Here is a 27,502-nt window from a genome sequence, read left to right as displayed (position 1 = left end):
TGGAGATGTTTTACTGCTTGGGATTTTGAACGTATGAAGCGGGAAATTGTATGAACCGGGAACGTATCAACGAGGTTCTATTAACGAGGTACATATGAACATAAGAGGTACTAACGAGGTACATAAGAAGCACTAACTGCCATAAAACAACCATTTGCATTTTGAACTTTCAGTACCTGGTCTCAAAACATAGGGCTCCCCAGCCACTCTTTTCTAAACCTTTGCATGCCCTTCACAAGTCCCAGCCCAGCGGAGTAGATGCCTGGCAATAGCAAAGTCGACAGTTACGTTAAAGAATGCCGCATAAATCTATTCAGGGTGTATTGGTCGTGTTCCGATATTCGCCACCTTGACATCTCAATGATATAATGCATTGCTTGAAGAAATGGGTGTAATTTTAAAGAACATCGACTATCCGAAGTATCCCAAACCACCAAAGAAAAAGTTACCAGGACCCAAAAACCACTAAAAATTCCGTTTCCCTTAATACAAATTTTTTTCACGTTAACGGTGTAAAAGCCCGTTAATTTTAGCGGCAAAACCGCTGACGCGTGAAAATTGGTGCCAATGTCACTGCCTGCCTAGAAATTAAGCACCCTTTAAAGTGCAGCCTCCAGCTTAAGCGAAGGGCTTCCACCATCATTCTAAGTTAGATGAAGAAATGCAGAACTGTGTTGGCTGTAAACGCCAACGAAGCTCTGTGTCGGGGCCCATATGTCCAGATTCTTGTCAGTGTGGGGCTCGGCTTAAGGGGTAATCCTGGCTGCTGATGTACGGCTTGTGTGCTGCCTGAAGTTTGCACCCAAGGGGTCAAGAAATGATAGATCGTCGCTTCTGTAGCGGTGCGGGTCAGAACATGAGTCTGTGATGCCCAGGAGGCCTTGACTGCTGGTGTCAGCACCGCACCCACCTGGATTCTCTGCAACACGCTACCTCCTCACGTTGATTTAGACTGCCGGGAAGCTTGCATTCACGCAGTGAAATTAAAGTACCGTAAAAACCCGCGTATAATACGAACCCGAATATAATACGAGGTGAAATTCTGGAGACGCGAAATGGAAAAAAAAAGTTTTTACCGCATATAATACGAGAGAGAAAAAACAAGACATTTATTGAAATAGGACCTCACACTTCAATCACTTTCATCTTCAGCAGCGCTTTCCTCGGAAATTTCTTTGTCGGACAAATCATCCCACAGGTACTCATCTTCTGTGCCATCGAGGGCGTTTGAGATGCCGCACTTCTTAAACGAACGGCGCACAAGCTCCTCTGGGATGCTTGCCCACGCGTCCACAATCCATTTGCACAGCGTGGCTGGCGATGCTCGCTTCAGCCGCCCGGCCGGCGTCACTGCAGGCTCACCTGACCGCATCCATTCCGCGTAGCATCGCTTGACTGCGTCCTTGAAGGGTTTGTTAACACAAACGTCGAGAGGCTGAAGTTGTGAGGTCATCCCACCCGGAATCACAACAAGTTCTGTGCGGCAGTCGCTTAGCAGCCTCTTCACCAAGTCGGCCAAATGGCAACGAAACGCGTCCAGCACGAGGATGGATGGGAAGGACAACAGCGCACCGGGCCGTTTGCACCACACTGACTTCACCCAGTCGAGGACGAGATCCTCGTTCATCCAACCTTTTTCGTGGCATCTCACGATGACATTCTTCGGCAGCTCCTCACCTTTCGGCATTGTCTTGCGCTTGAAGATGACATAGGGCGGGAGCTTGCGGCCGTCTGCCGTGCACGATAGCATGACTGTAACCCGCGTCTTCTCGTTTCCAGTAGACCGGATACAAACTTGTTTAGAGCCCTTCTCATGGACGGTGAGGGGCGATGGCATGTCCAGGTAAACCGGAGTCTGGTCAGCATTGCCTATTTGCCCCAGCTGAAAGTTTTTGGTCTTTCGCAAAGAAATCACGTGGCGCTGAAAAGCCACCAGCAACTCTTCGAAGGATTCGGGCAGCTTTTGTGAAATCGAGGTTCGCCGGCGTAGCGAGAATCCAGCACGGCACATATAGCGATGTATCTTGCTTTGAAGGCGGAGCTCGGAATTCCCTTTTCCCTTGCAAGCTCCCTAGCTTTTGCCTGCATAAGCTCTACGCTCACAGCTAGATGCGATGCTCGCTGTTCTCGTACGAACTCCGTCAGAGCGAGTTCAATTTCCGGGAATGCGCCATTCTTTGGCCCGCGAAAGCTTCTTCGCATTCCCTTGCACGCGAAAAGGGCTTCTTTCTGTCGTCGCCATCCGCGAATGCTTCCCTCGGTGACGCCAAACTGCCTCCCGGCCGCACTGTTGCCGATGTTTTCAGCAACTAAAATCACCTTTCTCTTAAAAGCAGCCGAGTACTGTTTCCGAGACCCTGGCATCTTGCTCGTTCACTTAAAGAAAAAAGCGTGCACTTTTTCGCGAACCGTGGTTTGCACGAGAGCACATGCGCTGATGCTGTGCGCACTCGACGACTCAACAACGAAGAGACGACACCTCGACGTCGTGGCCACTGCGGGGTGCGGCCACGTTAGGGCAACGAAGCCAAGCCGTAGCCGCACATCGATAACAAAGCCAAGCCGTAGCCACGCGGCAACAACGAAACCAGAACTTCTCGCAAAACTTTGACATTTTGGTTGGGATCCGCAAATAATACGAGGCGGAAATTTGGAACGCTGAAAGTTGGAAAAAAACCTCGTATTATACGCGGGTGTACGGTACATGCCATGCGACGGAGAAATTCTTTTTTGGGCAGTATGAGCATCTCCTGCTTCTGAATATAAGCATCAAACTGTCATCAAGGTTGCATCCATGTACTTTCACAGAGTTATTGCAACAGGTCTCTAATTGTCGTGTAATTACGTACTAAACCAGAGTGTGCAGATAAGTGCAATAGCTTAGTCACATGCTTTACCCTGTCTAAATGCTGTGTAGTGTTGTGACATGGAGGCTTAGGGATGTAAGCACTTCATGTAGTGTGTCTTGGTGGAAATCTATGTGTCTGTCCTTTTATTTCTAACCTGTTGAGCTTCCTCAGTTTATAACAGCTGAGCGGCAGTGTTGTTTTCACACTCTCTTTTTCGGTCCCTCTGAGCAGGCATCAAGTACCAGCATCTGAGCGCCACAGTGTCTCACATGCAGCTGAGCTGGACCAGCGGTGTCTTGGTGGCCGTTGACTCCCTCTCGCAGCTGTTCCTCTTCAGGCTGGCACCAGTCACAGAGCCCAGTGAGATTTATACCTGCATCATCATGTTCAGGAAAGAAGAGTAAAGAAAGTGGGAGAGAAGTCGGCAACAGCAGTTCTAACCCAGCAGGGTTAAGGATAAACTGGGAGTGTCTAAGGGTGGCAGAGAGAATTTCAAGGGAAGGCAGGCGTAGCAAGTGGTGACAGAAAGCTCGGTGGAGGGATGAGATTAAAGGGCCCGCGAAAGTCTATTTATGAAAACTAGAACACGATCAATTGATGTCCCATCAGTCATCACCACAATGCAGAAATTTTTAAGCTACCTTTACCAGCACTGAAGATATGGGTGATGTGACTGAAAATGATGCTCTTCTCCCTCTTAACACAGCCAATGCTGGCGCTCAAGAAAAAAAATAAGTACTATACAAGTTGTGATGGCACCCCAGCGTGCCCCTCCCGCCCGCATAACTTTGGAGCGCCCAATGAACGGACGTGCCCAGCAAGCCCATGTGACATCGCATGGGAGGTTTGTGCACGGTACACGCGGGAATGTATAGCCCCAATCGTTCACAAGCAATCGCCAGTAGCACATACTCGAAATAATTTTTAAATTATACGCTCTATGCAAAGCTCTCAAATTTGACTTGAATACTCATATGAGTTACCTCTATAGACTTCTTGTGTTAGAATATTACTGCAAGTAGCATTTCAGGGGCCCTTCAAGAAGTCTACGGGGATGAAATAGGTGCAGCTGGCTGAGGCCAGGGTTAAATGGAGGGATATGGGAGAGGTCTTTGCTCTGCATTGGTTGCAGTAAGTCTGGTTGTGTTGGCGATAATGTTTAGAAAATTTGACGTCTGCATTGTCATTGTTGGTGTTGTGGGCAAAACGTCATGGGCATGCCATAGCAGATGGCTTTGGGTAGGTGACATCATTGAAAACTGATAGGTCACTGGGATGGTAACGCCATGGGACCACATGACGTGGGTGCCAACTCGGGTAGCTCCTTTTGAATGGGAGGGCGAGGTGGGAATCAAACCCGAGACACGCTACTCCCAGTCCACGCAGGCATGTTTGTACGGCCTAGTTAAAGTGGGGAACTATATCTTTGATGGGTGGTCTTTCACATAGTATAGTAGCTTAGGACAGCATGCTAATGAATTTGCATGATTATTGAGGCACCAGTTAAGGGATTAGTGGTTAAGCAAGTAGCAGAGTGCATGTACAGGGCATAACATGTGTACAGCCTCATCCACTTCTAACAATAACACGGTCACTACTTTCAAAGCGACATTATGTCCGACCCGCCCACGTGATAAATTTATATGGCAAGCCATGTGAAGCAGCACATTTCAGTACCTCTGTGCTTGGATCGCTTTGCATCAATATGTGCATGCATTGGACGCAATGTTGCATTGAAGACAGTGACGATGTTATAGCTAGAAGTGGATGAGGCTGTACACGTTATGCCACGCCCTTAAGGGCAGATTTTGAGTGCTCTCCCAGTTTTATTTTTTAGTGATGGAAGAGTGTAGGCCTAAGTGCTGTAGGCAGTAACAGGGGAACCATTCATTCAACACAACACATGCTTGCACTGCACGTTCTTGCAGTGCCCTAGCAAATTTTCATACTAATGCTCTATGCATTCATCTTAAAGAGCATGAACTTGTGTGAATAAAAATTTCTGGAGTAGTAGTCTTTCAAGTTTCTTTTGAGCTAAGAACGTATTGTGATGGGAAACTGACAGTTTGTTTTTCGCTCTCACAATTTGCCTATTTACTGGGGTTGGACCGGATTTGGCTTTTATTGCAAAATTTGAACAAGAAAAAATAACTCCACTTTGTATCAAAGTTATCGTAGCTGGTTTTTTCTATACACTGTGACTAGAGTGTAAGGTTTACTGGATTTACAAAATGGTTGAATTTGCTTCAGTGTAAATGGGCATGCCTTTCTTTATATATCTTGTTGGGCCGGAGGCAGAATTAAATCAGCACTATTGATTGCTTCCCAACTTTCCACACGTCCTTGTGAACAGAGCTGGAAGCTTGAAACTAGCTCAGGGAAGTCTGCTGATCATGCAGTTGTGTTCTTGCGTGTGGTTACTATTCACATCAACATGGCTAGTAAGTGGAGAATGTGGATGTCTTTCATCTCTGTGTGCGAAAGGGTTTGTAGCCAGCTGGCATTCTTGTACAGGCACCCCTGTCAGTCCCAGCTACACCCTGACCCTACTCGAGCACTGTCTCATGACTGGCACAGACTGGTGGGATGTTCTCCTCAGTCTGCGGCCAGGTAAGTAAGCTTTGCATATATGGCCATTGACTTTTGTTTGCTGGTGGGCATCTGCATATTGCTAATATCAGACAAACACTATGAACACTTAGTAGTGGCTAACTACACGTTTTTGCCATATTTAGTGTTAACCAATTCTCGATAATGGGGGGAAAAACGTAAAAGAAAGCAGCAGGAGTTCAGGTGTTTTTGTTGTCAACCTGAGCAGTTACACTATGCCAGCGAAGTGGACAGTCTGCAGCGGAGGTCTGTTTTCAAGTCGAATTAAGACTGAATTGTTTAGTCTATAATTACTGTGGATGAAGGTGATATTGCATCGTTTTTTGTTTCAACGTTAGTTCATGGGGTGCTTTTGTAAATGACAATGTGAATAAAAGCTGTGTGGTGTTTATTGCACTTTTTTTTTTTGCAGGTGTGATAGAGACTATATGTGACAAGTTTACTGAAATTTTCAACAAGCAGCCACCTGGAATCCAGCAGTGCTTTTTCAGTCGATTTCTTTCCATTAAAGGATCTTTGTACAGGTCAGAGTAACATCACTCATTACTTGTCAGACATTATGTGGAAGCTGTGTTCAGCACAACTGAGTACAATCCCCTACTAATATTCCCGACTAGTGAGGCTCTGAAATTGTTCTGAATACTAAAAAAAAAATCATGAGCATCCAAGAAATCACTTTGTTGTGCAGAATTGGCTGGAACATTTTTTTAAAATACCTTTTTGCTGCCCCCTGTATTTTTGTCTTTGCATGCTGCTAGTAATAGATGTATGCAGCCTAATTCTTAGTCTGGGAATTTTACATCACACCTTTGAATCTTAAAAATTGGGCCCTTTGTGCTAAGAAATTATATTTATTTGCTAAAGTTACGCTCCGTAAACTTAAAACAGCAGCTTTCTATGCCTGTCCATTTATTCTGTTTGGTCAGGATTTCTTGCTAAGAGGTTATATTAGCGTGTTTTGTTCTTATCAGGCCAGATGTAAGAGCATAACTGAGTGCTTAAAACGACACAGTCTTGTTTACTGCTCACTGTAGATAGCAATAAATTGTTGTAAGTTTTATTCAGCATCACGCTCTTGATGAGTATGAATCAAAATATATAAATTCTTGTTTTCTGAGAAAATCTGTTGGTGCCACGGAGTGAAAAAGTTTCTTTCTAAGTCATTCACACTTTCGCCGCATTCCCTTGCAATGCGTTTGAAGTGCGCATGCGCGGGCTGCCTTGGTGCTTGATGTTTCCGTCATATACCTTCTTTCTTGTGCTGTGTGATCCGACATTCACAGTTTTTAGTTTATAACGGGCAAGAGTATTTCGCGCCTTTTTTGCTACCCTGTCCAAGCTGGATCACTTCGGTGCCTTATGGTCTCAAATGAGAGGGTTGATAGCAGTCTGGTTCACAGCTAGTAGTTGACTGCTTCGTGCTACAGCACAGTGATGTACGGTGTACCATGATGACTGGTGTACGTCTCTTGTCCTTGATGATATACTGTGTTATGGTGCACTTATTTCTGACCTGCGAGTGCCACTTGATAGACGTCAGCGCATTGTATGAGTCTAGCATTACCATTACTGCATGCAGAATTTTGTGCATGCTGGAACTTAGTTCTGTGAGGCACGAGGAAGTCAACTTTTGTTACAGGTGTTAGCTACTGGCATTTGGAAACGTTTCAGTGTACAGAAAGTTTGTAATTTCTTATCTTTTAGGAGGTTGACAGTTGAGACTTTGGAAGGGCTGTGCATACATATTTCATAGTGAATACTATTTGTAACCTGTTTGAAATATCGAACGTTCACACTCCCATAGTATCCCGCTATTAATGATAAAGCAATGTATGCCCCCATTAGCACACAAAAATCACTAAGCATACCTCTGGCAGGTTGTAGTGGGCAGGTGGCAGTGGGCTGGGTACATACACATGCACAATAATACACACATAGTGGGTACATAGAAATAATGCTATGTAGTACAACCAAATGGCTGCAGAGCTCAGCGTCTATGTTGCACTTTTTCAAGTGTCATTCTTGTCCATGCTTTGATGAACATGTCTTTTACTGTTGGCTGATAATGCTGCTGTCGCTGCTGCCTATGTTCGTGCAGGTGCCTCAGCAATGGTCAACCCAAAGCTGGTGACTGCCATGCCCAGATAATGCTGAATGCCGTTTCTGCTGTTATGAAGGGATTATTGAGACCTAGGGATCTGTCCAGTCATGAGAAAGGTCCTGCTGAAACGCTGTCTGGTACAGTCCAGCCACCTTTATTATTATAATACAATTATTGCTATTAGTAATCTGATGAGTGGAGTGGTGCTGGCTGATGCTGCTTCAGTGATGTTATTTTCAAAGAATTTTACCTTTGCTGGGGCATATGAGGGGTATAATTTGGTGAAAAGAATTTGTTACAGATTTTCGAGAGAATTTTAAGAAGCAGAATTGTCAGACTTCTTTTCACATTTGTGGAGTGTTTGAGATACTGCAGGATAAAAAAAATGACCTAAAATAGGAATTTTCAGTAACGGCATGGAACATGACCACAAAGTAAGATGAGGGGAGCACCGAATCCGGTGCGCTGTGCTGCATTCGACATCGGTCGATTTTGCTACTTGAACGCTGAGCCAGTGTCCTGCGCTCAACTTCGCACTCTAAACTCTCCCTCCGCTCCTGTTTGCTCGCTGACGCGGCTTTGGGCACACTTTCCTCCTCACCCTATCCTCCTTGCAGAAAGTCTAATTGACGCGCCACCTCTTGATACTGCCACGAAACGAAATGCCCTGATCGTATGACCGTCATGACCAACAAGCGAAGAGTAGACGGATTGTGCACAATACTCACAGGACAATGCTCTATAGATTACGAGAGAAAACACAGACGTGAAACACATTGTTTCCATGGGCACCTGCGCATACAGGGAGGAGTCAGTGTAGCATGGCAGGCGAGCTGTTAGAAGCAAACGACAAATGTTACTGTGAGGGATATATGCGAGCGGTGCCGCAAGCGACATGATGTAGACGACAGACTCAGCGGCACCATGCAATCGCCGGAGTGGTGGCTGCATGCTTCCCCAGCGTTGATGTTAAATCCGAATGCTATATTTCAGAACCACCACAAAGCTTTCTCTGATGCAGTAGCATAACTTGAACTTCCCAACAGTGAAGTCAGTGCTCCTGTCGGTCTTACTCCTTGAACGTTACTGAACTGTTCTATTCCAAGGCACCTAAACGAATGGATAATTTCACAGCTATCAGTTATCCTGCATTTCAGACTCACTCCTATCATGTGTCTTCATTGCAATTTGTCGTCTCTCTTTTGTATAATAGCAAGCTTAAGGGGCAAATCTCATTGCTTTTGCCTCCTCCTCTCTTGACCTTGCTTCTGGCCCCGCAGCGGTAATGGGCAGCAGGGAGGTGATCACCAACCTGGACAAGGTGCTGCTTCATCTGGAAACCAAGGAGTTTTCAGTGGAGCCCTTAATCCTGCAGTCTCTGCAGCAGCTCACCCAGTGGGTGGCTGACCTGACACTCCATCTCATGGCGTCTCTGCCCCAGCAGGTCTACAACCACATGCGCTTCCCAGGGGTGTGTGACTTGCTTCCTTTTGCGCGTTCTTCCTCCTGGTGGTTGTCATCACCATGATGCAGACCTTGTTTCGCTGCGTCGATGGACTTGTAATGTGCATGTTTAGGGTCATTTCAATAGCATCGAAGTATGGGGACTGATATCAGGCGTGATAGTGTGATAGTGTGCTGTATTTTTTGGCGCATCAGGCGTGATGCGCCAAAAAAACACAACACACTCACGCACGCACACGCATGAACACAAAGTATGGGTGCTGACGATTGCAGTTGAATAAAGTATAACCGTGCAAGCAATGTATAAGAAAAGTGACAAGCGAACAAATGCTAATTGTTGCATATTATAAGTTAATTACTGAGCACAAATGCATGGACTGATATAACCGTGCAAGCTATGGATAAGAAAAGTGACAAGGGAACAAATGCTAATTGTTGCATATTATAAGTTAATTTTGAGCACAAATGCATGTACTGGCAGTAAAAAAAAGATACAAATGATGCAAAAAAGCAACACACATACAGAAATAAAGTTGTATGTGTCATGCATGGTTCTAAGAAATTCTTGAAAGATGAGTAATTATTGATGAGGAATTGGAAGAGGGGAACAGAAATATGGGTGCATCGCATATTTCACTGTCACTGTTACATTCTTTAAGGGACTTCAGTGGAAAATGAATTTAACAAGCAGCTGTAACAGCAGATTGTGAGCAAGTTCTTTTCTACAGATCGTACATCGATGTCTCTTTCTTTTTACCATTTTCTGCAATGGCAAAATGCTTACTTAAAGGGACAGAACACTGGTGAAAATATGTCATGAAATTATGATGAATATGAAAAGGTCTTGCTTCATATAGTACAGATCTAGCACTAAAATATCAAAGAAAAGAGGCTTTATAATTTTAATTTGCCATTGAGAACTGCATAAAAACAACTGAAGCACTATCTTGCAGAGAAACCCTATTACTTTCACAGTAGTGCCCCACGTGACTCAGTTCAGTTCAGTTCAGTCGTTCAGTCGTGTCCGACTCTTCGTGACCCTATGGACCATGTCATGCCACGCTTTCCGGTCTCTCACTATCTTCCTAACATCACATAACTTCATCTGCAGTGCCTCGAGGATGCTATCTAACCATCGCGTTCGCTGCCTACCCCTTCTCCGGCGACCCTCAACCTTTCCCAACATCAAATCTTTCTCCAGCGACTCCTCTCTTCTCATCAGATGACCAAAGTAGCTGAGCTTTAACTTTAGAATTTGACCCTCCAATGAGCAGTCAGGGTTTATGGTCGACAATATCGACTGATTTGATCTTCTTGTACTCCAAGGAACTCTCAAGAGTCTTCGCCAGCACCACAATTCAAACGCGTCAATTCTTCGGCGGTCAACCTTTTTCACAGTCCAACTCTCGCATCCATACATCACAACTGGAAAGACCATAGCACGAGTTATACGGATCTTGGTTGGCAGACTAATGTCTCTGCTCTTTACTAGGCGGTCAAGGCTAACCATTGCTTTCTTTCCCAGAAGCAGGCGTCTCTTAATTTCACGGCTGCAGTCTCCTTCCGAGGTAATCTTGGAGCCCAAGAAGAGAAAATCTGTCACAGCTTCCACTTCTTGTCCATTGATGCTCCAGGACTTGATAGGGCAAGACGCCATGATCTTTGTCTTTTTAATGTTCAGTTTAAGCCAAAACTCCTCACTCTCTTCTTGTACGCGCATCAGAAGTCTCATGAGTTCCACTTCACTTTCTGCCATTAAAGTGGTATCATCCGCATATCCTTGTGACTACATGTCAGTAAAATATCGCAGATTTTTCTAACTGCACTATGATCTTTGTCTTTTTAATGTTCAGTTTAAGCCAAAACTCCTCACTCTCTTCTTGTACGCGCATCAGAAGTCTCATGAGTTCCACTTCACTTTCTGCCATTAAAGTGGTATCATCCGCATATCCACGTGACTACATGTCAGTAAAATATCGCAGATTTTTCTAACTGCACTTTGTTCTTTTTTCTTCTAGAAGTGCTTGTCATATTTTATTATATATGTATTATTTTACAAGGGGTGCATGCCCCCTCCAGTGCGTCTTTAAATAAAAACCACCACTTCTTTCACATCGCGAGAGGCATGCTTTCAGCTTTGGTCACTAGATAGCACCACAGTGTTTTGAATTGCGTGGATGTAGCGATGATAGGGCTCACTAAAACTTTCGTCGACGAGCCATACTTTAATGTGCCATAACATCGTTGTGTGGAAACTGAAAAGGACGCTACCCTACGCAAGAAATGCCTAATTACTGGGTGGCAAGTGAAATTATATTTGTTTTCGGTACGTCTTCATTGTCGACCGCCAGTCGTCATCGTGGTTGCTGCTCAGGGTTTGCAGCATCGGACTACATAAAAAAACGGGAGCGTGCACTCATGCCCTGATAAAAAAATTCTCTGTAAAAATTTTCTACAGCATTTCTACCAGAATCGCTATGGACTTGAACATTTTAGAGAGCAGTCTTTCCATTGCGCTAAAAAGAATTCGATGCCTAAATTCCAGTGTTCTGTCCCTTCAAATTTACTGAAAGTTTGTGGGCCTAGTGATTGTCACTTGCAGCAGTCCTGCATGTGTGAAATGTCCTGATTGTCTCGTAGGGGCCTTCTCCATTTTCTGAAGCAGCTGGCTGTGGAAAGGGGAAGCTGGAGAAGAGGCATTGTGCATGGAGCAAGTGTACCTGTGGCACGTGTCTGTGTGTGCTGTTTTCTTGGTGACTGCTTTAATCCAGCACAGTTTATGCCTTTGGGAGACTTCTGGTCAACAGGGAACAAAAAAAAGAGCATGTGAAACATGCATGCACCTTTTGATGTATAATTGAGTGCTTTCCTGCATTCACCGCTGCCAGTACCTGGCTGATGAAGTTGTTGCGACTTCTACTAACAGTAGATTAGTCTTCTGAATGTTCTGCATGTCATGAATTGTCGAGCTTTTTCTGACCATGATCTCATCAAGTGATGGGCAGGTTATTGCAGGCACAGGAGCCGGACTTGTCAGTAGGCGGCAGAACAACTACTGCATGAGAACTGTGTCATTGTGGCTCTCTGAAATGCACTTCACAAGTTAATGACATCCTACCTGAAATCAAGATATGAAAGGGACGTATTGCGTACGTCAGATAACTGATGGCCTCATAGAGTCGGCAGTGGAGTGGATCCGAAAAGAGAAAATTAAGTATACAGTCGTGCCCCGTTAATATGACCCCCGTTAATATGGACGACCCGAATTATGGGCAGTTTTTCTGGGGACGAAACCTTTTCAATGTATTTATGCCTCGTTAATATGGAAGCTCGCTGTCCGGACAATGGACAGGGGAAGAATGCATGCGCCCCACTTGGGCCCATGTATTTTTGTCTCGTAATATGGAGAGTGTTTGAAAAAAAAGCAGAGGAGTTCAAACGCAAGTTAAAGAAGGGCATGCTGCCCGCGAACCTACGCGACAGCTGATACGGCGGGTTGCCTGAAAGAGTCCTGTGGGGTTGCAAAGATCCAAAGCAGGCGTGTCGTCGTTCTAAGGGAGGGGGAGTGCAACAGCGGAGAAGAACGTACACAGCAAACCGAGGGTCAACGTAAGAAAGACCCCGAAAGGGGGGAACCAGGAGATTTCTGGCTGCAGCGGAAGTGCCGCCGCAGTCGGGAAAACAGCAACATGTAGTTGCAATAAATTCTGCTGAACGTGAACAGAGAGGCCGATAAAAGTGTAAGAAAGAAATGACAGGAAGAAAGAGAAGTGCCTACAGTGGCGGTGAGAACTGAAGTTTTCTTTCCCAAAGTGCAATGTGTGTTCCATGAAGCCGTTAACGCTTTTCGGTGAGAGTTAAGACACACTCGCAAAGTAGAGCGACAAAAGAAAGGCGACGTACGAACACGCAACCGGGACCGGGCGTCCCGTCCTGGACGCGCTTCCCTCTCATGCTCCTGGTTTTAGTCCCTGTTGCGCTGCCTAACTGCCAAACTATGCACACTAGGCGGTCCGTATGTCGGCTTCACTTTGAGTCAACGATGCAGCCTTGACAAGGTCTGAGCTCTTCGTAGTCGGCTAGCCGTCGTTCTAAACTATACTTCAGCTTGCAGTGTTTGTTTTATGGGCACACATAAAAACGGCGCCAAGAAGATGGGATGCTCGATAACCCTCTGCATAGCAGCTTGCCAACTTGACTTCCTTGCTTCCTTACAGAGCAGTACAAGGCAAAAAAAAAGAAAGAATCAGAAGAACGAAAAGGCAGAAAGGTTAACTGGGCAAAAAAGTGCACAGCATCAGGAGCCTGTAACCCTCAACTTGAGTCTGGCTTTTGGCATGGCGGGAGTTAAACACAAAAGAATAGTTGAACGCAGGCGCGAAGAAATCTGTGAATATAAGCGGCAAAAGCCATCTCAGTCAATCCAAGCTGCGAGGGACTAGTATCGACAGCTCAGCTGTTTCCTCGCCTCAGGAGAATCTCAAGCAGCTTCTTTTAGCGGCTACTTTGCTCAGTGAAGAGGCCATTTTGGAAGTGGCGGTGAGTAGAGAATCAGACGCTGATTCATCGGCCAGTGAGGAGTTCGTGCTCGAAAGTTTGACCAACACAAAGCCCAACATCACGGGTGTCATGGTGATTGAGTCGCTTCAGACTGCACTACAATTTTTCGAAGACAACAATGGCAAGGATAATGCACTCACATTTGCCGGTGTTTGTGAAATTTTGAGTCCAGTGCGCACCATTCTGTACAAAAGCAGTCGTTAATTACAATTCTCTTTTCTCAATAAAATCCTTTTTGCTTTTATTCATGACTCGTTATTATGGATGACTCGCTTTATGGACAGTTTTGGTCGGAAACCAAAGTGTACATATTAACGAGGCATGACTATAGCTGCAACAGCAGCGACTTATGAGGAGAGATAAGATTAGGCAGATCCCGCAAGCTCTCCCTGGGTTCTGTGAGGCAAAAAAGTGGGAGAACTCCGGTTTTACCCGCCGGGGTGGTGCAGTGGTTACGGTGCTCGACTACTGTTCCCAAGGACGCGGGATCAAATCCCGGCCTCGGCGGCCGCTTTTCGATGGAGGCGAAACGGAGTGGCGTCCGTGTGGTGTGCGATGTCAGTGCACGTTAAAGAACTCCAGGTGGTCGAAATTTCCGGAGTCCTCCACTACGGCGTCTCTCGTAGCCTGAGTCGCTTTGGGACGTTAAACCCCACAAACCAACCAACCAACCAACTTCTGTTTTAGGATAAGGTGCAAGCTACATCGATAAACTTCTTTTTGCAATGGGGGTGTGTGTTCTAATGAGCCTTTCTCTAATTTTGCAGGGTGGTTTAATCTCAGATGCAAAGTCCCTGAACATGCTGCGTGAGCTGCTCGTTATCTTTCGTATGTGGGGCTTCATCAGTGAGAGCTGCTTGCCAGCCTACACCAAGATGACAGGTATTTACCTGCTGTGAGGTCCATCAGATTTAAATTACAACATTTGCAGAAGTACTTAACCCATATTGAGCCAAATCTGGAGGCCAATTCATAGGATTCATAGGTGACAGTTGCAGGAGGTGATCATTTGTGAAATACACAAACACCTGCCCAGTATTTGTTCACTCCTGCCTTCAAAGTAACTTAGTATCCAGTGCAATGGCTTATTGGCTTTTCATTCCACTGCTAAGGTCAAGATTGTACGATTGAATCCTGGCTGTGATGGTATTTTCATGCAAAAATACTCGTGCTATGTGATGTGAGCGCATAGGAAATACCTCATGCAGTTGAAATTAATCATGTGCCCTTCATTACAACATCCCTCATGCCCACATGCAGCTTTGGCACGTTAAACCAGAGCTGTCATTCCAGAATAACTTTGCTGTCGTTAAACACAGATGGCCAATAATGCTTTGAGTGCTTTCTCTATAACCTTCCTTTTCCATTCACCGGTACACTGGATTTTGCCTACCTGTGTTTAAAAAATTTAATTTCGTGATGCAATCAGTAGTACTGTGAGCATATATTTGGTACTGTTTCTCTAGGCTGTTTATAATGTCTTGATTTCCTTCTGTTTAGACAATCTGGATGTGCTCTCTCTTCTGTTCAAACTTCTGACCAAGACTTTGCTCAATCATGGTTCTGAACCTGATGAAACGCTGCTCGGTAAGTGTTGATAGATGGAACCTTTAAAGACTGACGCGTTTTTGTCTTGACTGATGTGCTTCTCTTGTATTGTCATGATGTGGACCTTGTTTAGTTGCATTTGCTGCCGCGCATCAACACGACGTGATGCATTTCAGATGAGTGCTGCCTTCTTCCCAGCCAGATACTCATACCATCCATTGACCTTGGCAATCATACAGAGGGCAAGTATGGCTTTCATTTCAAAAGAAAAATTCAAAGCAAAGCAAAGCAAAGCAAGCAAAGCAAAGCAAGCAAAGCAAAGCAAGCAAAGCAAAGGAAAGGAAGCAAAGCAAGCAAAGCCAGGCAAAGGCATGTGTAAAGAGGGAACTTACAGTTTGAAATGAATAATTGTTTTGTTTGAATACTGGAAAAACCTGCGCATAATACGAGGTTTTTCCCCCGATTTTGTCATGTCTGATTTCTGCCTTGTATTATATGTGGATCCGAACAAATTTCAGCCTAAATTCATAAATGACAAGAGTAAATACTGTATAGCGCATGTGTTTTCATAGCACGTTAGAATTTTCATTTTTTTCAGTTTATGATTAGTATTCTCAATGCCAGTTTCTGTCGTAACATAATTCATGTTTTCAGTTTGCTAAACTATAGGAATATAACACCGAATACAGCACAAAACAGTTTTCGTTTCTTCCCTTTCATTGCACGAAGAAAGTTAGGTCACTTTCCAGTGGCCGTCATCTTACATTCCATTTTTTAAATGGGCAGCACTAGTTTGATGAAAAATTTGTTACCAAGAAGCTGTAGTTTTGCATCTAAGTGGTTCCACCCCTTGTTATATAAAATCACATATACAGTGTGTACAGTTGTGTTGACTTGTTTCCAGAATTAAGTCTAGCCCTCATTGTTGATTCTTTGAACAATGCAGGTGTGGCTAGTCCCGCTCTCTTCCTCAACTCGTTGCCCATGCAGTTTGAGTTTGGCATCCCTCCTGATTTCCTGCACGTGCCTTCCAAGCTGCACCCTGTTGAAGGATCGGTGTCCATGCCGAGCAAGATGGACATTGTGCGTCACATTAGCCTTGGAACCAATCCTGCCTCGGCCAGGCACTGTACCAGGTACGTTGTCCGAGTTCGGAGTTTAGCGATCTTGGAAGAGGTGCTGAGAACAAATTGAAGTTGGCCTAAATCGACTACGTATACTAGCTTCCCCCTGCTCATGCGACGTCCTTTATTTTACGATGCATTAGCACAGACTCAGTGAAATGCTTAAGGGTGAAGCATTAAATGTCTTGATTATGCAATGCAGAGTTATGATATTTGCCTTAATCGATGGCCAGACCATTTGGAATGAACGAGGCTGTTGGAGCACTTACTTGGCTGGCATCATGTCATCCCAAAGCATTCCAAATTGTGACTAAGGGATGTGTGTGCATTTTCATATCTTCGCCAAAATGAGCAGACTACCAACTAGGCCAAGGAACAAACTTGCTGACTTTCTAAAATTTCGGGGTTGACTTCTAGGTGCTATGCTCTGGAGCCCAACCGCGCCACTGCAGCATGGTGCTGCTGGCAGCCATGCTTGCGGTGCTCGTAGCAGACAGTCTCTGTTAGCATGCTTCGGTAATGATGTGCATGGCAACAGCTGCAAAAAGCTATGTTGCTAATGAACACGACTCTGGATGGGCAGTGCACTGCTTAGCGCTGCTCGAGCCGAGGTCGAGAAACGGGTCCGTTGATGTCGTGGGCTGTCCCGAAGCGTGGCAGCAGCGCTTCAGTGAAATCGGAGAGCTGGATTTTGGAAGTCTTAATGTTACCATACTGGAAAAATATTTTAATGTGATAACGTTAAAGGCCCTGTTTACCGAAAATCCGTCATCGGTGGCTGTCTGCCGGTGTTGGCATTGTGAGGGAAAAATCATGAGCATGGTGCTGGTAGGTGGTAGCTGGCAGCTGACATGGCTAAGCACTGACTGGCCATAGGATTGCCTGACATCACGTTTTGCAAGAGCTGCCAACTCTGGCCTCTACTTTCATGAGGGAGGGTGATATAACAGGGCGTGCTCGGAGTCAAAGGCAAAGTGGATCAGCTCCGCACTCGCAGGACATATTTTAAACTGACCTCGGATTACTAGCTGTACTGGCTCTATTCAGCTAGCCCGAGTCGCCAACACCGTGACAAATCTGGTGGAGGTGAGGTCTGATGTCCCATACTCCTCTGCTAAGCCGGAATGCTAGTCCTATATTCGTGGAAATGCCTGTTCACCGCACCAGCCGCAGACAACGAGGCCTATCACCCGAGTTTTTCCTATTTGGCTTGTCTACCGGTAGACACGACGTCGCAATGCCTGGCGCGACCCCCACCTACGTGACGCTTCAGAACCCCCACGTCCCAAAAACCTTTCTCTGGGCACCTTTGAAATCGTTGACGACCGGTTGTAGTACTACGAAAGGTTTGCTATATTCAACCTCTGAGACGGCGCCGCCCGGCTTTGAAACATGTACTTCAGTTCGAGGATCGGGGTTCGAGAATCGTGAAGAGCAGCTGTCTTCTTGGAACGAGTTCAAGCATCATCTTGCGGAAACTTATGGTAGCTCAGATCGCCGCGAACAGGCCGAACGCACTCTCCAGTCTCGGGTCCAGATGCCTAACAAAAATGTTGCGGCATATGTCGATGACATGACGCACCTCTTCAAGAGTGCGGGCCCTACGATGTCCGAAAACAAAAAGTTGTGCTGCCTCATGCGTGGCGTCAAAGAGCAGCTGTTTGCAGGCCTGGTCCACAGCCCTCCAAAAACTGTCGCGGAATTCCTTGCGGAAACATCCACAATTGAGAAAATGCTTCAGCTGTGAGCTTTGGCAAACGACTGTATTGTGCACGCCGCCTCTGTTTCTGCTGAGTTCCTATCGCATGGCATTGACACATCTGTGCCACGGGAGCTCGTGCGTTCGATTGTGCGCGACGAACTCCAACTGCTGTATGGCATACCTCAACCGGCCCCACCTCCATTGCGAGCGTTATCTGCGATGAGGTGTAGCCTGGGAAAGAAGCAGCAGCTTAAAATAGGTAGCGAAGTGCTGAAAGGGTTAGGTGAATACGTCTGCTTAGAGCAGGTAGTAACTGTGGATCTGGACCACGAAAGGGAAATAACTAGGAGGATAAGATTGGGATTGAGCACGTTTGGAAGGTACTCACACACTGTGATTAGCAGCTTACCGGTATCTTTAAAGAGGAAAGTGTATAAACAGTTGAATCCTACCAGCACTTGCCTATGGGGCTAAAGCATGGAGGTTAAGGTGAGGACAATGCAGAGGGCTGTGGAACGGAAAATGGTAGGTTTTTTTGTTAAGAGATAGGAAGCTTGCAGAGTGGGTCAGAGAAATAACTCAAGTTACTGACATTCTAGTTGAAATTAAGAAGAAACGGTCATGGGCACGACATGTAGTGTGAGGAGATAACCGATGGTCTCTAAGAGTAACCAATTGGATCCTAATAGAAGGAAAGCGTAGCAGGGATTGGCAGAAAATTAGGTGGGTGGATGAAATTAAAGGTCCCCAGAAAGGGGTCACCAAGAAGGGTAAACAACGCCATAACACTGATAGTTATTGAACCACCCATCATTCTCCCGCAAAAATTTTCGATCTAGCTCCTGCAACACCAGAGATATCGGTGATTAAAAATGACCCTTCCAATTTTCCCCCTCAACTCGTACGCCGAAGGGAGCCATAAAAAAACAAAGAATACAAGCAAGTTCAAAGCTCCGCCCAGACATACGTCACTTCGACGAACTTCCGGTTGCCGCGCGCTCGCTCGCTGGCGTACTCGCGCCCAACGCTCGCGCCAACCCATCCTCGCTCGCACACGCCTGAGGAGTTCGCCAGTTCGCGCAGCGACGGTTAGTGTAACCGCGAACCCGTGGTTATCCTATGTTACACGGCGGACCAAACCATGGTTGCACCACTAACCGCGGTTACCGCAAACCGAGCTTGACGACCTCGGTTTGCGTCGTTAACCGAGGTTATGACGGCGTCTGTTGACGGAAGCTACTCGTCGGCGCCCGAGTGCGCGAAACGTACGAGCGGGTCTGCTTCACAAAGTTATTCATTTGCCCACTGTATCACGTTTAAAGATCGATGTATAGATTATGGTGCCGCCCGACGTCTTCGATTATTGCCGACAGCGCAGCGACTGCGTACTGAAGCCTTGTCGTGCCTACAGTATCGTTTGAACGGCTTGTTGCTGAGCAGAACGCCAAAAAATACGCGGCCTTAGCTATGAAAGTACACGAGTTTGCAACGCTTGCAGCACGGGATGCCGCGAGCAGGCTGAGGTACGTTACACAATTACCGCGGGGGTGGAACGTGCGAGCGCGGCGAACGCCGGCGCCGTGCGTGACCGTCCCTAGTCGTCGCTAGGCCTATTGTTTCGCTTCGAAGCCGCGGCGGTCGACGCTTTGGAACATGATCAACGCTGTCGTAAATCGTCTACTTATGAAACTGCCTTATAGTGATTCCTATCCTGCCATAGTAAAATAATTATATGATTAACTCTGCCAACGCATTAATCGCAGAGCTAGTACGAGCAGATCGGATCAGCCGAAATGCACCAGCGGCAGCTGGCTTGAGCAGAAACTAGCTTGTATCGCGGCTATCGCTCTTACCAGCAATTTGCTGCTGGTCAGCGATCCTCACGAGGGCTTCATACTTGATGTTCGGCTCAGTATTCCAGACGCCAACAAATTTTAGCACGCTTTATTTCGGACATCGGTGCTAACAATCCGCCGTGTGGTTCGCGAACGGTATGCGGGAGGAGGGGCCACAGCGGCGATGTTTGCGGCGGTCAAGGAGGTGCTGCCATCGTGCGGTGCTAGACCGTGCTGTTGACGCCTCGTCGGACGACACTCCGATACTCCTGAAATCACGTTATATAAATAAGATATTTGTAAATGCAGCTTCGTTCTGTCGATCCCTGCGTCGGTTCGGTTGTTGCACTTAATGGGCAATGGCCACCTAACTGATAAGGGCGGCGAGCTGTAACAGCCCGCACAGAGTTCGAGCAGCGCACGAGCAGACGACTTTCGCAGCTACCGGAAGTGTGTTCATGACGTCATGGTTGCAGTGACCGCAGCGAATGGCAGCTTCTAGCAAGCCTTGCCAGTCAACCGACCCGTGACGTCACGGGATTAGGAAATAGTTCCATGCGACACCGCCAAGCGACATTTCCTCTGCCCGCGAATTTCAAAAAACGCTGTTTTTAAAAATTAATAATAAATCGCTGGCTTTGTTCCAAGGAGTTATACTTTGCGTTAATGCTCAAAAGGATGTGTTCTACACACTGAACACGTTTATCAGTGGTTTCTTGGGGGCCGTTTCTGTGGACCTTTAAGAATTTCGCAGGGGTCAAGTGGAAACAGCTAGCACAGGACCGGGTTAATTGTGGAAAATGAGAGAGGCCTTCGCCCTGCAGTGGGTTAGTCCGGCTGCTGCTGCTGCTGCTGCTGCTGATAATAATAATAATAATAATAATAATAATAATAATAATAATAATAATAATAATAATAATAATAATAATAAAGTGCTCCTGGCAACAACATGTAAGTGATTTGGGCAACACATCCTCGCGGGCAAACCTCCCCACTGACGTCAGTGGGTCAGCTGGGCATGCCTGCTTGTTGGACACTCCCACGTTAAGCATGGGCTGAGTTGAGAGGGAAGAGGAACATTATTTTTGATCGCCCATATTTTCGGCCTTAATGAAGCTAGCTTAAAAATTCTTGCATTGTGGAGAGGATGTATGGGTTACCTATTATTTGTGCGTGTTTTATAATTTAATTAAATAGCTTTTCGTGATCCCTTTAACTCTTTCACTACCGCGCCCATTCAAATCGATCAATCTTATTGACGGTTCAAATTTTCGCGTTCTCACACGCTCGCGCGGTTTACGGGCACCTAGTGCCATCTAGGTTATAAAGTGGGAAACAAACAACGTGCTCCGCCCTGTTTTGTTGGTTTTTCGCTTTGCGGCGCTTCTCCACGTGCCGCGAAAGTTTCGGGTTGCCGAGCGCGCGCTTCGATCATGCCGTCGTCATCGCGCGAGGGCGCTCTTAGAAGACGTCGTGTTTCTCGCCAATTGAGTGCTTCGGGAGCTGATTTTACGGATTCAGTCAGCAGTAGTGAGCCAGAAGAAGATGTGGACACGTCTGATTTCAGCACTGATGAGGAGGATGTGTCAAGCCAAGCTGGAACACCCAGCGGGGTGAGTGTCGGCTCTATGCGCGGCACATATTTCGGTTACTAATAAATAGTTATGAGCGGCGGAGCATGTGCTCACAGCTGTGGTATTTATTTTCAGGGTCTCAACGTCATACAGACGTGATTCCTTGCCAGCAGCTGTGAAGCGCGTGCAGTTTTTACCGAAGCGAAACCCGGGAGTCGAAGTTGGCGGTGCAGTCCGGAGTGATGCACGGCGCTTCGTGCGGGCCCTTGATGTCTTCAAACTATTCTTCACCGCTGAGCTGATCAACACGATCTGCGACAACACAAACAAAATATGCGTGGACGCATATTTCAGAGAGGCAGTCGTACGCAGAAAAGGACAGCTCATGGAAAAATTTTGGTCCCGATGAAGTGATGCAGTGCATAGGAATCCTGATCTACATGGGAATTGTGGAACTTCCTCGCCTCCATCTATACTGGAATACCTAAAAGTTATTTTCGGGCCTCATTCCTTCTAAGATTATGCCCAGGAGCCTATTTTTTGCGTTCCTTGCCTTTCTCAGTGTCATGGACCCGGAGAAGACCGACCCCGTCCGCGATGGCAAGCTGCACAGGATCGCACATCTACTGCAGCATATGAATGATGTGTCGCGTCAGCATTTCAGCCATACTGAAATTTGTGCGTGGACGAGCGAATGGCTAAATCAAAAGGACAATCGGGAATTCGGCAGTATATGCATGACAAGGGGGTCAAATGGGGGTACAAGCTGTGGGTCCTTGCAGACTCAGGCACAGGCTACACTGTGCAATTCAGTGTTTACACCGGGAAGCGAGAAACACCCAGCTCAAATGGTCTAGCTTATGACGTTGTAACCCGCCTGTGTGATGCATATTTAGATCAAGGCTACATTATCTACCTTAACAACTTCTACACGTCCACCTCCCTCTTTGAACATCTCCTTGAGAGGAAAACCCTCTCTTGTGGAACAACACGCAAAGATCGTCAGGGATTTCCCTCCCAGTTGAAAGACACCACTTGGGAGAAAAGAGCAACTCGAGGGGACATTCGCTGGCTGCGGTGCCATGATGTGCTGTATTTGCAGTGAAAAGACAAGCGCGTTGTAAATATGATGAGCACAGCACACACTGCCAATAGTCACGTTACTGCAATGCGAAAAGTAAAGCAAGGAGCCCGATGGACAAAGATCCCCATCAGGAAGCCGCTCTTGATAGAGGACTACAATAATGGCATGCTTGGTGTCGATAAGTCCGATCAGCTTATTGCTTCTTATATTGTGTTGATGAAGTGTGTCAGGTGGTGGAAGACACTGTTTTTTCACTGTATAGACATTGCTGCTGTCAACAGCTTTATCATATTTCAAGGACATAGGCAACATCACCCTGAGAGAGGAGCTCACCAGAAAGAGTGGCTTTGACCACCTTGCATTCCGAGTTGAGCTGGTCAACCAGATTTTTGGAATGGATAACAGATATGTTCACCCTCCCCCTCCTCCAAAGAAGTCGGAGCACAAGCCCCAGGTGCATGAAAAGCACCGTAACTGCAAGCTTTGCTATGAAAGAAGCAAAGTTGAAAGGAAAACTGGAGTTTTCTGTCAGCCCTGTGGTGTGTATTTGTGTTTCATCCCTACGAGGGACTGCTTTGGACAATGGCACGCAACACACCCCCGCTAACTTTTTTTTTTGCTGAAAGAACACTTTTGCGCAATACCCTCCGACAATTGTACCATCTTTTTGTCACATAATTAGCTACAAAATGTATATCTTCAAAACTTTTTACGCTTGATATTTTTTTATGTTTTGCGGTTTTTTCAAGAAGAATGATACCTTCACTGTATAAAATTTTGAATTTTAAACGTTTTTTCACTAATTTGTGTAATAAATATATATGCAACGCTTATGTTATTGAGTAGAAGATTCTCTTAGCTACATTTTGATACTAAACAATGTAAATAAGGCATTAGTGTCTAGTCGCCAAAAAATATTTCCTTGCACCCAGTAAAAACTGCCCTTTTTCCCGTGGCAGCGAAAGAGTTAAGCTGGCAGGTTGCCAAGCTATGTGGCGAGCTTGCATTGTCGCCCTGATACCAAGCATAGATTTCCAGTTGTGCATGAATAAAGAAAAGGAATCATCTGCAAGGTGCACACGGCATTCCCGAGAAACAAAGCGCATGCCCCAAGGACTCATTTCAAGGTCCAAAACAGGATGAGGTCGTATATAATTTCGTACAGCTTCTGGGCAAGTTTAATTGGTGCCCTTCCTGCGCTTATACTGGGTGCACCTCATCCAAATGTTCGCAGGTAACCCCGAAGTTAAAATATGAATACTATGTCTAGGTCATACATGTAGTAGAGTGGGAAGTCAAGTGTTTTGCGCAAATATATTGTCCAGAATAATGCAAGAGCATTGCAGACCCGCTGAAGCTATCTGGTGACGTCTTCTTCCCCTTTAATGTGCTTGAACTACATGCAGCATCCTGGGTTCGTTCTGAGCTATCATTCCGGAATAGAGTGAAACCCAATTCACAAACAGCGTTCGTCGCTGCGCCCTTTTTGCATACCTCGGCTTGAGCAGCACTAACCGGCGCATGTGCCCACCTTAAGTGGTGTTTGTTTGCGACGTGCAATAACTACAGGCATGATTTATGATGCATGCGGATTCTAAGAGAAAACATGAATGGGGCATGCGAACCACCGTAACACGATGAAAGCACACTTTCGGAGCAGGACTGGCAGGAGTTTGTCTGCTACATGCACTGTAAGCATGCGTCCGGTGGAGCAGTGGGCACCATGTGGGTGCCAATGCTTATCCTCTATAGTTAGTCTACCTATGCACGGACTAAAGTACTTTTGCCAAGCTGTGGGTAATCCGATGTGCATTCAAGCATAATTCCACACTGGTTGTTGGACATGAAAGAAAAAGTGGGTTGCCTAAACACTGGAGTTTATCTAAAAATATGCCCCAAACTATTGTTTTCAGAAAGGCTTTATAGACAAACCTCAGGCATTCCATGTAAAAGCTGACTACTCTGTGCCTCAGATCCAATCCAATGTAATGTCAAACCACAAGACCACTCATGTGCTCTCAGAAGCATGTTGGACATGAAAGAAAAAGTGGGCTGCTTAAAAACTGGAGTTAATCTAAAAATATGCCCCAAACTATTGTTTTCAGAAATGCTTTACAGACAAACCTCAGGCATTCCATGTAAAAGCTGACTGCACTGTGCCTCAGATCCAATCCAATATAATGTCAAACCACAAAGACCACTCGTGCTCTCAGAAGCATCTTGACGCATTTTTAAATCCCTTGTCACCACTTCTGCATTGCACTTGATTGGGGCCGGATTGCTGACCGTAAAAAATGCCACTGCATCCTCGGCAACAATACAGCGCAGCAAGCAGTGTGTCAAGCCGATCCCGAATTTTTTTTCTCCATCTTGGAACTGATCCCTAACTGCAACAAATCGGGGAAACAGTTACGAATTGGTTCGCAGTACTGTTCCAGTCAAAATAAGCAAAGACTCGAGTGCTTTGAAATTTTGGGAGGAGGAGAAGTTGCGGCACCCAGAACTGTATTCATTAGCTACAGTAGTGCTTGCTGTGCCATCTACACAAGTCGTCGTCGAGAGAGCATTTTCTGTACAAAATTATATCCTCTCGTAATTATCGAACCCAGATGACTTCAACAACCCTCAATAATTTCCTCTTCCTTCGGTCTTTCTATGCTGACAAATAAAGTTGGCAGCATTTACTGAGCACATAATAAAATATTTGCGAGCTGCCTTGGTGTCATGTCATGTTTGTTGTAAATTATGCGACAAAACGTACCTGCGTAGCCTCAAAGTGGTTCTAGAAGAAGGTAATATAGTGTGCCTATGAAGGCAACCAGGACACGCAGTAAGACTATGGCCGCACCACGTCACGGGAGCGAGACAATTAATCCGGTTCTCCGGCAAATAGATAGTGACTCCAACCTAAATACGTGGCCAAAACAGTGGCCCTTTCGCCTTGCAGAAGCATTTACTGATGCCGATGCCGCGTCCCCGTGTGTCACCTGCACCGAAAGGCATTAATTTTTGTCGTTTTTTTGCGTTCCTTCCTCAGAAGTGCCGAGCAGATGCTTGAGTACAACTTCGCTCGGGGTAATGGGGAGGTGAAGTTGCCCATGAAAGCTCACCTTTACTTGTTATGTTAGCATGTGCAAAGTGTTCATTTTGAACACTGACTCTATGGGAAACAAAGAGACGGCCTCACTGCGTTCATTATATTTGAGAATTTATCTTATTCTGGGATGTGAAACTTTTGTTAGTTTGTAGGAATTGATCACTTCAGTTAATTCAGACCCTGTGTGAGTTCAATTAGCACAGGACGTGATATCATGAAAATTTTCATTACCAAGAGGGCCATTGGTAAAGTTCTGAAATGCAAGGGTGCCATACTCATTGCTGTCGTCATCGGTCAAGAAAGTACGACAGAATATGTTTTAGTTTTATGCTGCACTGTGCAATTTTCTTCAGCAGCATGGCTTGTTCATGCATGGTTGATAGTGACGCATCTATGTCTTCTGTTGTGCTACAATTTGTTTATCAGCCATTTTCTTTGGTTTCACTCTCAGCATTCTTTGGGTCATTGCGGAGTCAGTAATCGTAATTTGACTCATGTGTATGTAAGCATGCTCTACTTTTTATTATTTTATGTGTGTTTGATAGAAGAGGCTGTCGATGATGTCAGTATCCTAGAGGATAATTTAATATGTTCGTTCATCCGTTAGTGCTTGTGCATTTCACTATTTTGCAAAAGATGAAAAATAGTGTTCCTGCTGATTTCTCACGTGAAGGAGCCTGTGATTACAGATTTTTCAAGAAATAAAAGTATGTTGATGTGGGACACTTTATGGTTTCTTCTTTTGGAACATCCTTTAATATAACAATAATTCAACATGGAATTTTCTCTGCTCCTGTGAAATCTGAAGGGGTTTTTGTTGTATATGTTAGAGGCATAGTAATACGATGATTTTGTGGCGGGTTCATTATGGGAAGGGATTTTGAATGAGATTTCTGATTGTATTGCCATGAACCATTTTAATTTTTATTTGTTGCTTTCAAGAGCTGGCAGCACGCGGCCTTATTTGATCACTGCTTGTACCACATAGAACACACTTGTGCTCTTGGTTTGTTTGCACACAGTGTCGCTGAGAGCGGGTTTTACCATTTTTTTTTGTTACGCACCATGCGCCAAGATGTATGTGGAATGATTGCCACTGCATGCATCTGTTTCCACATTGTTCCAGGCTCTTCTCGTCACCTTTGGCCGGGTTACCTAGATGTTTCTTCGCAGAGTTTAAATTGGGAGCTGCCGGACTTTTTGCTGCCATCACCACTGCCGAGTTTCTTATTTATCTGAGGGTGCACGCCAGCCCGATAAAGCGTTTTTTTCAGTGCCATGCCAATGTCTTTGTTGGTTGTGGACAGCTTTGTCACTACCACATGACAGTGGGCTGATTATTTGCTTACATATGCATATGCTGCACATAGTTTTTGCATGCAAACTGCAATATTCTGGAAGATATATATTTGTGAATCTTGTTCATAGTCTCTGCAGCTGTGGCTGCTGCTATAACAGAATAGCCAGCATAACATGTTGGGCCATGGCTGGTTGATCTGCAGGTGCTTCTCCATGTCGATGGTGCGACCTGGAGTGAAAGCAGGCACGATTCGAGCTTGGGAGCAGCGGTGGGTGCGATTCTGTCCGTGTGGGGGCCAATGGAGACTTGTCGCCTAGCTCTGAATTGCTGCTCACTTTCCCTGGATATCACCAGTCATTTACTGTTCATTCCTTGTACATACTGTCACTCATTGTGCATTAAAATGCATAGCACTGTATGCTTTTCCTTGGCGTTGATGGCTGTGGCTTCTTTTATATGCATCTCATAACAGCCCCTCATTTCCATATATTTGGTGATGTATACAACTTGCCATTTATGCAGACGACCTCCCATTCCTTCAAGAAACACTACTAACAGTTCTTGACTGTCATGAAGGAACTCTGCGGTCGTCCGAAGCCTTCCACTACGGCATCTCTCTCTTTTTTTCACTGCCACCTTTCTCCTTTTCTTTAC

The 27,502-nt window shown here is 45.7% G+C and overlaps 2 protein-coding genes across 2 annotated transcripts in view; both read left to right on the top strand.

Moving 5' to 3' along the window:
* The window catches only part of MED16 (mediator complex subunit 16), a 46,596-nt gene extending 19,322 nt beyond the window's left edge, over positions 1–27,274 (top strand). Inside the window, exons 13-22 of the mRNA XM_084606974.1 lie at positions 3,081–3,209; positions 5,364–5,459; positions 5,872–5,983; positions 7,558–7,697; positions 8,841–9,031; positions 14,352–14,466; positions 15,085–15,171; positions 15,309–15,374; positions 16,079–16,268; positions 27,051–27,274. Coding sequence (XP_084463100.1) covers positions 3,081–3,209; positions 5,364–5,459; positions 5,872–5,983; positions 7,558–7,697; positions 8,841–9,031; positions 14,352–14,466; positions 15,085–15,171; positions 15,309–15,374; positions 16,079–16,268; positions 27,051–27,165 — 1,241 coding nt within the window. The 3' untranslated portion in view covers positions 27,166–27,274. The remainder of the gene's footprint in view (positions 1–3,080; positions 3,210–5,363; positions 5,460–5,871; positions 5,984–7,557; positions 7,698–8,840; positions 9,032–14,351; positions 14,467–15,084; positions 15,172–15,308; positions 15,375–16,078; positions 16,269–27,050) is intronic.
* On the top strand, positions 21,227–22,006 carry LOC146186059 (uncharacterized). The gene is made up of 3 exons (XM_084605619.1): positions 21,227–21,410; positions 21,484–21,681; positions 21,930–22,006. The coding sequence occupies exons 1-3, from the start codon at positions 21,227–21,229 to the stop codon at positions 22,004–22,006; spliced, it is 459 nt and encodes a 152-aa protein (XP_084461745.1).
* Positions 27,275–27,502: the final 228 nt, after the last annotated feature.

The sequence above is a fragment of the Amblyomma maculatum genome, chromosome 6 (genome assembly GCF_055883805.1).
Source record: "Amblyomma maculatum isolate TAMU_Amacu chromosome 6, ASM5588380v1, whole genome shotgun sequence".
NCBI lineage: Eukaryota > Metazoa > Arthropoda > Arachnida > Ixodida > Ixodidae > Amblyomma > Amblyomma maculatum.
This window is presented reverse-complemented; position numbering and strand designations above follow the sequence as displayed.